Raw genomic sequence first — 11,875 nt, 5'->3', positions numbered from 1 at the left:
CATTTTCCTGAAGTGTGGTCTGACAATGCTAGATTCCAGAAAAAAGTACTGCTACTCAGGCAATGCAAGGACCACACGTTGATAATACGTGCAATTAAGGCGAATTTATCGATATTCATAACATGGAATATACATATACACTAGTATTGTCCTTGTCTATCAGCTAAAATGCAGATAAGCATGTCCAGTTGTTGGAAGTCCTATATTTATTAATTCAACAAATATGTGACCAAAGATAATGACGAATAAAATACAACTCACTGAATTTAAAGATTAAAACCTGCCGTGTTCTATTTTTCGCCTACTTAATGGGGCTTAGCATGTCGAGCAAGATGACATGTACAGCTGTACAACAACATCTGACGACAAAATGCAGGAAACGATTTGCCTTTGATAATAAAACAGAAAAGAAATGACAGGAGAACAAGACCTTATGGACCCAACAAACATCAAAACATAGCAGAGCATGAAGTACAGAATACCTAACCCAGGCAATTGACTTGTTCCATCCATGCTCTAAATTCAATCCATGGAGAACTATTATATGTGACCTCCAGAACAAGTATACTACAGATGGATTACTCAAACAAAAAAGTATACTACAGATGGGTTATGATAACACGTAGAGGGTTCAGACACTAATCCATGCACTAGCAAACTAGTGTTAGTTGGATAGGAGGATTAGGAATTATTGACACACTAGCTTTTGGATAGCACGTGTACGCCTACGATCAGTAGACAGCATTTGAGAAATGCACCTCGGGTAGGCAAACAGAAGAAGCTCTTGTGCACAATTATTGCTCAAAGCAGATAAGACTTCTTTTGGGAAGACAACCTAAAAGAATGATAAGCTAAACTAGAAGACAATGCATCGAACTTAGGACCCTAACCAGTAAAACCAATAGTGGTTGACCTGACAAATTGGTGTGTTAATTGTCAGACCGAACCCCTATTTTTAGTCCCTGTTGTTTCTTATTTCCATGGTGCAATGAATCGGACAAGACAGAAATAGTACATTTGAGGAGCAAGTTCAACTGCAAACTACCAGGCAAAAGTTTATGGGATCAAACAGAAGCATACTCATATATATCTATGCTGGGGGGAACAGCAGAGTTAAAACTTAAAAGAGGTAAACAGAAGGATAGATCAGTCACATAAGCAGGAAAAACTAGAAAAGTGTTGTAACGGAACAGAACGCAAGTACACAAGCATGACCATATTGCATAGTATATCCCAGTAAAATAGCAACGTACTAACGTGAGTATTTAGCAATATAAGGGGTGGTACTGGTATCACCTGCTCGATTGTACAAATGGAAGACTGAGCCAAACCACTGCACATTTGCAACAGTGCACTTACATCGCGTGCCACGTAGATCATTAGTAACTATAGCCAAACTGATCTCACATTCACTAGATTAGTTCTGAAGATAACTGTGTTGGTCAACCATTACACACAGACTTGACATGATAGTCATCAATGGTCCAACAGACGAACCCTGTGTCAGCGAGTAAGTTGATGACCTCCCTGTACAGCAAAATTGCAAACAGGTCAAACTCAGATCATGCAAGCGATTGGAAAAAACAAGAAGTTAGAGGTAGTACATGATGTTTGCTTTTGGCGCTCCAGTTCTTCTAGCCACTTCATCAACATGTACGCCATTTTCAAGGGGTCTGCGGGAAGCAACAGTCAGTACAAATCTCCTAAATAAACTTTCTGCAATTCAATAATGATCTGGAGCAGCCTGGTTGTTGAAGCAACTTCAGGTCTATTATTAGAAAAGAGCTCCTGATTTTTAGGCAAGACATCAGATGCATACTACATTGCGGTAAGGATGCCCAATGCTGCAATGTGTAAGTGGAATTCATTGCCATAGAGAGTTATGCAGGGATCCATTAAGTGTCAGAATGCTTCAAACTACAAGACCCCTCAAGTACACAGCCATAGCTCAACCTTTCAATTGAATTGTTTTATGCAAACACATCAAACGAAGGGATCATGCAAACAGTAGACCCATTGTGCATCTCAAACCTGGCTACAACTTCACGGTACATAATTTTCTTTAAGGAGCGCAATACATAGTAACGAGGAACGTAAAAAATGATTTGCTTGTACAGAAAAGCAGGTGTAGTAAGCACTCTTATTTTCCTATGCATGATTAGGAGTTTAGGGCCATTCCATGATATATTCGTGTTATCAATACCATTAATCTACTGTAGCACAACTTGGCACCGCTTTAACAGACCAATCAAGTTTTCTTTACTCGAGCAGAAGCAGCACAACACCACATTCAATTGGACCCATTGGACTTGAAAGGCAATGGAAAAAAGATAAGAAGCCTTTCTTCTGGATCATTCCACGTTAGCATGAAAAGGTCAATTCTAGATACCGGACCTATGAATATACAAAATAAACTGACAATGTGACAAAGGAAAGGCTGGAACCAGCTTATAACCTTTGGTCAGGATTAGAATTTGGAAAATGTGAACATACGTACACCTAACTAAGCAAACCGTTACACCAGAAGCTAAGAGATCCATAATGATATGCAACCTTTTACCATTTCTGGCAGAGAAACTAAACTTACAGGATATCAGGTGCTTGCAGAACTTCCAAAACCATTCTTTGCAGATCATACTGTTGTCCACCAGTGCCTGAGTAAGCTGCAAACTACGAAAGAAAATATCTCAGTCAGTTAAGACGCTTACAGACAAGGCAAGTTAGGGATATAAGCTGGTACATAAAACAGAAGGCACTAAACAAAGAGGCTACAGAAGAGACCAGATAATTGGCTATCTCAAGTATATAATCGGCAGCTCACAATAATAAAAATAATATCAAATATACCAACAAAATTATAGACAAGTATGATTTTCCTTTACCAAGGAATTCATGAAACTGAATTGTCATAAAATTCCATACTTGGTTTATTTGAGGTCGAGGAGCAAGCTGAACTTGATGGTCTCTCACCCCGCCAGAGAAAGGACCATGAGTAGATGTATTAGTTTGAACTCTGGGAGGAGGAAATTGTCCATGATTTACTTGAGGAGTAAAATGAACTTGATGTTCTCTCGCACCACCAGTAAAAGGCCCATAAGTAGACGCATTTGTTCGAACTGCAGGTGGGAGTTGCCATTGGTTTACTTGAGGAGTAAAATGGACTTGCTGTTCTCTCACTCCACCAGAATAAGGCACATGAGTATAAGCATTTGTTTGAACTGCTGGAGGGAGTTGCCCTTGCATCTTTAAAATGGAAAGGGAATGATCATTAATGGTGTCTCTCATATCAAATTAGTACTAGAACACTGACTGAAATATAATATTTGCTTTCTGTACCTTCGTCTGAGTATTTTCCATGTGCACATGCATGCATTCGATGAAATGCAGCACCACTTCATTGAAATTGGTAACTGGGCTGGAAATATAAGAAGGTTAATAGAATTAGAGTTAGAATAAAGTAAGTGTTAATAAACAATAACCGGTGGAAGCATAAGATCTCCGAGAACAGAAAATTAACAAGATATAATTTCCTCAGATATTCATAAACTAAAATTACAATCATGAGCTGTCTACAGAACAGTTACTTCACGGGGTTTTAACCATGGAAAGTGGAAATATAGGACAGTTGCTTCACAGGGTTTTAATCATGAGCTGTCAGCAAAGCAGGTATCAAGTATCGACTAGTTCAGTTTCCAGCTTGTGTAATATGTCCAGTAGTTCAGATTGTAGTACACTTCAGATTTCAAAGAAATGTCTCAGAGGGAGAAGACGCAGAAGAACCACTGGATAGTGGATACATAATCAGAACAACATTACTGACAGTATGCATCATTCAGTAATCACTACATAACATGACTGGTGAACCTTAGTATTGAGATTCACATTCCATGGACATGTTAGCCAAAGCACAGCTGAAATTACGAAATAGAATACCAAAGGTAAAATTAGTGTTATTTTCCACAAACAACCGGTAACTTGGCAACTTAGCGATGATACTTTCAAACAAAGTCATCCATCAAGTTATGTACAAGACACCTAGTTAGAACAAACTGACACAGAGATAACTATTTTGAGTTGAAAATCTTCAATCCAAGATTTATAAAGAGAGCAATATGTGCACTAATACATAGACAAGTGAAAACCAGGATGTAAACCTTTATCTTCGGTATCTCTCACATTTTCCCTCAAAGGATGTTTAATTGGCACAGCACTCACTAACCATAAATACATTACAAACAAGACATTGTTCCATTTAAATGCTATAGATTACTCACAAAAACCTCTGCGAGAACTGCATTTAAGTATATCATCCACAGATAAACTTTGAAACAGTCAATATCTTAGAACAAAACAAAACTTGGTGTGGAGGTCGACAATAACGAAGATAACAAGAGCAGTCTGAACAACTAGGCAAACTTTAAGTTCCAGTGAATCGCACTATAAAAACAACGCAGCTGCAGATTTTAATTTTAATACTTTGCAAACCAGATCAGTAACAGTCAGATGACTCAGATGAGAAAATTGAAGCAACCAAAAGCTTTGTTCGTACAACAAATAGATCGCATCAATACCAATCCAGTTCCCTTCACGAAACAGGCATTCGCCCCGCTTTATAGATAAAGCACAAATCCAGTTCCCTTACCGGATAGATCGAGCAAATCCATGCTTCTGAGCTTGAAACCCCATGATGTTCACATGAACCCTGACGTACACTCCATGCCTTCGTAAACACGAGCCAGACAAACATACTAGGATATCAGAACACTTCCAAACAGCTAAAATTGAACACATATCAGAGCGTATCACACATCACATACTGGATGAAAGCCGCGTCTCGAGCATCTGTCTCGTCATTGATCCTACGATACCAGAAAATCGTCAACCACGCCGCACCACATCAGCAGTACCGAATCTAGTTGAAAGTTGAAACATGACGGGGTGGAAAAAATCGCAACTCACCACCGCACGAGATCGATCTTCCCGGTGCCGTCGTCGAGCGTGAACGACACGTCGGTCTCCCTGCTCGACATGCTCACAACCCTCCCCAAAACCCTAACCTGCGCGCACGAATTTGGGGGTTTCCAGACGAACACAAAATTAGGCGAAGCCAAGCAGATATAAAGTGCCAGGAGAAGTTCGGAGGGCGCGAAGGGGGCTCACGTTGCTGGTCTCGACGCCGTCGATGGAGAAGACGGGGTCGCCACCGCCACCGCCTTGGTCCGCCGCGGCGGCGAGCGAGCGGGAGATGTGGAGGACGGTGGCGGGGACGCAGCCGGAGTAGCGGGGGTTGCGCGACTGCGTAGGACAAGCGGATGGACGGAGTTAGCGCTCGGGGGAGGCGGAGACGGCGCGCGGAAGGGCTAGTACCACGAGAGGGTCGCGGGAGGCGGGACGAACCTTGGAGGGGGAAGGGGTGGCCGCGCCGGCGGCGGAGTAGTCGGACGCCCCCGCGCGCTGCGACGGCATGAGCGCCGTGCCGGAGAAGTAGGAGGCGGCGGCCGCCATGGATGGCGGATGGCGCCGCGTCGGCGTGGGTTGGTTCCGGTTGGGGGCGGCTTCGGAGGAGGAACGGGAAATGGATCGAGGCGGTTGTTTGAGCGGGAAGAATAAAAAATTGGGAACCCTGTTCGTGGTGAGGTGGAGCGGTAGAAATGAGGTCGTGGCAAGATTTTAGGCCAAAATCACTCTTAAGAGCATCTCCAACAGGCGCGCTAAACAAGCGCCGCGTCGCAAATTTAGCCAGTTTAGCACGCGCGCAACCCGGCGGGTGGCTCCAGCGGACGCGCAATAACCACGCGCGCGGTATAAGGAGTTGGGCGCGCGGTCGGATTCGCTATCTCGCGCGGTGTATTTGGGGCGCCCGCTTCCGCGCGCGGCACACTCGAGCGCTCGCGCTGCACTCTCTCTTCTCCGCCTCCTACGCCCCGCGCGCGCCGGCGCCGGTGAACTGCACCCCATGGACGCACGCGCCGGCACCCTGCTCACCCCATCCTATAGCCGCGACCCCTCCACCGCCGCCGCTATGGAGCACCATGGGAGCCATGAGTTTTGCTTCTCTCATGGGAGGCATGGGTGCACCTCCGGCCGCCATGGACGGAATGTCTTTCGATGTGCCTCCTCGCACACATTCCCATGAAGATGCCGTTGAAGATCTTGCCAACACCGTCGGAGCTTCACGTGATGCGGTGCGCGATGAGGAGAGGGAGGAAGATTCATCTTCGGAGGCGGAAGAATCGTCTTCCGAAGATGAGGACGAGGACGAGGAATGATGTGTCTTTCATTTGTGTATTGAACTTGATTTGCATTTTGAACTTGGTTGGATGAACTTGTGGGCATGAACTTTTCTTCATCAACTTGTTTGTGTGAAATTTTATATGTCATGTTCATTGCATTTTGAATGTTTCAACTTCATTTTGTGTTCAAAATGTCATATATGCAATGCCCCGGTGAGTCACGCGCGCTGCTGGAGCCAGCGCGGCGCGCCGCGCCAAACCAGGCGATGGGCGCGCGGCGCGTTCGGCGCCTGTTGGAGATGCTCTAAGACCTTATCATAAAAATCTTTAGTATCAAATGACCTCTCTTAGAAATTATTTCATGATTTAATTCTTTTTAGACATGTCATGGCTCGTGGCGTTTCTAGCCTGGCCCACCTTCAGGCTCGTGATGTATTTCACTCCAATGCATCGCAACTGCCCCCCGCGTCGCTCGCTTGGGCGACACGGGCGGCCACCCAACACCGCTGCCTCAGGCTCCCCCTCTTGTTCCTTCCCTCCTCGCCGTTCCCGGTCGGCTGCGCCGGACAAAGCCCCGGCGGCTGACGGTGGCGGCGGGAGATCTTCTTGTCCTTCAGTTCAACTCGGCGGCAGATCCGTCCTGTCATGGTTGGAGGCATCCATGCGGGATGCAGCCGGCTCTTTCGCTCAGATCTGGCCATGGAGGGCTGGCAACGCGAGGCCCTGAGGCGATTGTCGTCCGCTCGTCCTCCTGCATCTAAGGCTGCAGCGGGCTCCTACGGCAGTGGTGGTCGATCTAAACACCACTAGCAACGCTAGCAGCAACGCCAGATTCCAAGGCCATGGTGGTGTCTAGCAGGCCAGGGGTCTTTGGTCCGGGTTCGGCGAGGGTGGCGTCACCTACCGCGCGGCAAATGTGGCGACCGGTGCACGTTCCATGTTGGCCCCTTGTCCTTGTTGACCACTCCGGCCTGCGGCGTCGACCTCACTTCGGGATTGCGGTGGCCACCGAAAGATCTTAGTGGGGATTTCTCTCTTCAGATCCGGTGGTGACTTCACAGCAAGATGCAAACTACGTATGATGGCTTGACGCAGAGGGATGGTGGTGGAGTGGCGGTGGTCATACATCACATGCAACTGTTGGGTCGTGGAGAAGTGGCGGTGACAACACATGATTGACTTCGGTCTCGAGCTTCGGAGTGAAAGCCTAGGTTTGACCCTAGCTGGTTATGTATACATGGCAATGGCGGTGCTTTTACATCGTTACCTTATTGAAGGCATTGCTCGTATATGCTCGGACTGGTTCTTCAGGGTGAAAACCTAAAAACCGGCCTTGAGTGGTTGGATACTTGGATCCGGTGATGGAGGCGCTCGAGCGCCGCTCCCTTCCTGCAGGCATTGCTGTTGAAGAACATCGTCGTCTGTGTGAAGTCATGAGATGGTTGGTGCGGATATGGTCATTGTTATAGTTTGTCGATCGCGGATCTAATTGCTTTGAGTTTTTTTCTCGCCTACACATAGCTTTGGTCTTATGTGACTTTGCTATTTTGCTGGCGTATTTTTTGTGTGCCTGTGTTCGTGTTGGCTGTGTGCATCCTAGCTATGCAGAGGCCGGGTGTATGCTCATTATGTTATGTATCCTCTAGATGCTCCATTTTGAGCCAATAAAATCCACCCTTTGTCGGAAAAAAAACATGGCAGCTAGAAACGCCAAACCGTCGGGTGTTTCCACACACACCAAAGACCGTGGCATTTCTGGCCTGAATAGGTAAGTGGTCGCGGGGTCTTGGTGGGGCTCCCACCGACCACTCACCCCCCTCCTCCTTCTCATTGGCCATCCCGAGTTCAAACCCTCTTCCCCATTGTCTCCTCCAGTCAATCCTCCTTTAAATCCTTCCAAATCGGTGGCATTTGTCCACGGATCCGGTGTTTTTGACTTCCCTTGAGGTATCCTCCTTCATCTCCCAAGTTTCGATAGGTTGGTTTTGTGTATTTGAATGGATGTGCTCCTAACCCTTGGTATGAAGGTTCTCCCTCAAATAATATGAAGTATGTGATGTTTAGTAATGAGTATAGTAATGAGTATATGTCAGGACACCGATCCTAAGCCACATCGATCTAGCATGTAACACATTATATCACTTTGCGGCCTCACGCACAGTATTCCCACGGGTGCCACCTTACCTGGCCCGGGACCGTTTGCGCCTTTTGGCTCACGTATATGATAGTGTCGCTAGCATCCATATGACAGAGAACCCGGGCCGACATGACTAGTCGTGAACCCAAAGCGTCACTAACTTACAAGGACAGGCATACATGACCCAGCAACGAACGTGTCGGTCATCAGCGAGTGAATTCGGGCTGTAGCAACTGGGCTAGCAGGACTTCGGGAATCCGGGCTGTAGCAGGCTAACAGGATTCCGAAGGCACCGCGTGACATTTCCCCGAAGGGACAGACACAGGATCGAAGAAGGACACATGCCGGCCAGTCTAAGTGTTCCGGAGCAGTAGCAACTGGGCTAACAGGACTCCGGTAAACCGGGTTGTAGCAGACTACCATGGCTCAGTGGAAGCACTAGACTACATTTCCCCATAAGAGAGGCTACCAAGGATAGACAACTAGGTTATCGGATCCCACACATACCAAGCATTTCAATCATACACACAATATGCTCGATATGTGTAAATACAACATGGCATCACAACAAAACTCTACGACTCAAAGTATTTATTCAATAGGCTCCGAGGAGCGAGATATTACAAACATGGGCCTGATGACCCAGCATTCAAGTCATACAAGCAACAAGCACAAGCGGAAGCTTAACTTGTCTGAGTACAGGCAACTACAAATGAAAAGGCTGAGAAGCCTGACTATCTACAAGACCCTGCCGAGGGCACAAGATCGTAGCTGAGGTTACAAGCTAAACGTCGAAGTCCACGCGGAACTACTAGCGAGACTGAAGTCTCTCTGCAAAAACATAAATTAAGCAAACGTGAGTACAAATGTACCCAGCAAGACTTACATCAGAACTAACTACATATGCATCGGTATCAACAAAAGGGGGTGGTGGAGTTTAACTGTAGCAAGCCAGCTTTGACTCGGTGGCTATCCTGAACTACGACTGCAAGTAACTCTTTTGAGGTGGCGCACACGAGTCCACATATTCACCATATCAATACACCACTATGGATCCGCTCCTGTCTCCCTACGAGAAGGCCATCCATAGCACTCACGCTTATCTTGCGCATTTTAGAGTATCCACTTTCACTTGTCTATGAACTGTACAGGCAACCCAGAAGTCCTTTACCGCGGACGCGACTATTCGAATAGATGATGTTAACCCTGCAGGGGTGTACTTCTTCACACACGCTCTCGCCACTTACCTCCATGTACACGTCGTGTATCTCGGCAACCTTCAAGTAGAAGCCTGGCGAGGGAGTCGGCCACGACCTGACTAACCACACAAGTCTCTAATCCAGGTTTATCGCCTATTCGGGTTCCATCCGCAAGGAGATCCGGCCGGGGTGTCGCTCGCGGCCCCAAACGATGTGTGCAGGGTTCCCAAGCCCACCTCGACGGATGGATCTACGCTTGGTACACCGTGCCACGGTGCCTAGTCTGTCCCAAGCCCACCTGTACCGGGTGCCACTTGGTAGACTACTAACACAACCTACAAACACCAGAAACTAGTTGCAACTCCTGGACAGAGATCAGGTTGATTAATAAGCCAAGAGGGGTCGAGTTACCGGAACCCAATGTGTGGTAGTAACTATTCATGGATCACAAACACAGAACTCAGTTCCTGAGGACGGTTTCAATGAGACAACCCACCATGTACTCCTACATGGCCTCTCACCGCTACTGTCGTGGAATTGTCACGGCAGATGTCCTCGTGCAAGGACTTAGTCGTGGAGCCATCGCAGCTAAGAAGCTTAAAGGGGTTAATCGGGACAAGGAACACGAGGGTTATACTGGTTCGGCCCCTTACGGTGAAGGTAAAAGCCTACGTCCAGTTGAGGTGGTATTACTTAGGGTTTCGATGACCAGGGAGCTTAATCGCTATGCCTGGCTCTCGATCTGTTCTCTCCCGTCCTGAACCACCGCCGGGTCATCCCTTTATATAGAGAGGTTGACGCCCTGCGGCTCTCAGAGTCCCGGCCGGCTTATAACAGTATCCGGCTCGGACTCTTAACTACTCTTGCCTTACATTACAAGTCTTGCCATAACGGCGGGTTATCACTACGGGCCTTAAGCCGCCTCCGGGTCTTAAGCCCATTATTGATCCGCCATCCTCAAGCTTGGTACTGGGCTTCACGTGATGATCATTATGATGTAACCCGGCCCCTCCTGGGCGGGTGACTCTAATGGTTATATCCTCAACATTAGGCCCCAGGTTGATTTGAAGCGGTTCATGTCAATCTTCAAAAATCTTCAAAATCTTCCGGCTTCTGCTTGTGCAAAGGTTATAACCCGCCATGACGTCATCTTCTGGATTCGTGGTAACCCGCCATGACGTCATCTTCCATTAAATTCATTTTTTATTCTATCATATCCCAACGGATCTTATCTTTAAAGACCATCCCGAAAATCGAGGCATTTCTGCGGCAAGATAATCATGTCTTCCGCCTCCTCTTTTCCCGTGCCCATTTACCAGCCGGCCCTTATAAATAGGCCCGACCCATAAGCCTTCGTCACTCTTCTCCTCCATCGTCTTCCTCCTCTGACGCTCCAGAGCCCGAGCTCCCCCGCCGCGCACCTCGTCTTCACCGACCAAGGGCGCTGCATCCACCTGTCTTGACCAGAATCCTGCGGCGCGCCTCCGCTGCTCATCAGCACCAGTAAGTCTTCGCCATCCCGTACCTTAGATCCGCATTAGAGCTCGCAAGTTCTCTGTGTTCTTCGTAGTTCATCGCGATTTCTTCACAGTTCCACCACCGAGGCTCCCTTTGATCCAAAAACGGTACAGACTCCCTGCGGTAGTAGTTTCTCACTCATTTTTATGCTAGTAAATCCCCTTTGTCCGCAACAAGACCTCCTTTAAAGCTTATGAACTTCTCTGTATCAGTTTTTAGGTCTAGAAAATTTTCCTTTCTAAACGACCGTTTGATCCAAAATAATCCCTGCAATCTGTGAAACTTGTTTGTGCAACACTTAGACAAAAAACTGCCTCTGTGAGCCATGGCGGCTCCTATCGCCGGCTTAAAAGAGGCCATGCTTTGTGAAATTTCCGGCTCATTCATAATAGAGCTTTAAACAACTTGAATCACTTATGATATCCACAGCGGCTTAGATAACCCGACACAATTAGCCATATATCATTAGGCCCCTTCATAAGCCGCCGTCTTGAATACTGAACTAAAATTTTTCTCCGGCTTAAATTTGAACCGGAAATTTTCCTTTGTCATAGGCTTCCATTTTCCACAATGCCGCCCAAGGCTCCCAAGGCACCCATTACGTGCAACTGGGTGAGGTCCAACATTACTGAAAGCACCTTAGATGACTTCATAAAAACGGGTTACCTGCCCAAAAAGGAGGTCATGGCCTACCGTGCGCCTGACCCATCCGAAGAGAGACCTCAACCAAAAGACGGAGAGGTTGTTGTATTTGCTGACCACATGAGCCGGGGCTTTGCTCCTCCTGG

General features: G+C 47.0%; 1 protein-coding gene across 1 annotated transcript; it reads right to left on the bottom strand.

Annotated features, from left to right (window-relative positions):
- Positions 1–1,201: 1,201 nt before the first annotated feature.
- On the bottom strand, positions 1,202–5,622 carry LOC109734782 (replication protein A 32 kDa subunit C). Its single transcript, XM_020293972.3, has 10 exons — positions 5,398–5,622; positions 5,161–5,295; positions 4,960–5,057; positions 4,818–4,859; positions 4,643–4,720; positions 3,337–3,415; positions 2,923–3,243; positions 2,588–2,670; positions 1,605–1,673; positions 1,202–1,527 (listed from the first exon to the last, which is right to left on the bottom strand). Exons 1-10 carry the CDS (start codon positions 5,503–5,505, stop codon positions 1,443–1,445), a joined length of 1,098 nt encoding a protein of 365 aa, XP_020149561.1. The 5' UTR covers positions 5,506–5,622; the 3' UTR covers positions 1,202–1,442.
- Between the last annotated feature and the right edge of the window lie 6,253 nt (positions 5,623–11,875).

The sequence above is a fragment of the Aegilops tauschii genome, chromosome 7, assembly GCF_002575655.3.
Source record: "Aegilops tauschii subsp. strangulata cultivar AL8/78 chromosome 7, Aet v6.0, whole genome shotgun sequence".
NCBI classification, from domain to species: domain Eukaryota; kingdom Viridiplantae; phylum Streptophyta; class Magnoliopsida; order Poales; family Poaceae; genus Aegilops; species Aegilops tauschii.
This window is presented reverse-complemented; position numbering and strand designations above follow the sequence as displayed.

Bases quoted from the DNA above. Each gene is read 5' to 3' on its own strand.
- LOC109734782 (XM_020293972.3), bottom strand. From the start codon at position 5,505: ATGGCGGCCGCCGCCTCCTACTTCTCCGGCACGGCGCTCATGCCGTCG. The intron at 4,860-4,959 runs GTGAGTTGCGAT...CTGGTATCGTAG, and splicing joins AAGATCGATCTCGTGCGGTG to GATCAATGACGAGACAGATG. The intron at 4,721-4,817 runs GTATGTGATGTG...GTGTTTACGAAG, and splicing joins CGAGACGCGGCTTTCATCCA to GCATGGAGTGTACGTCAGGG.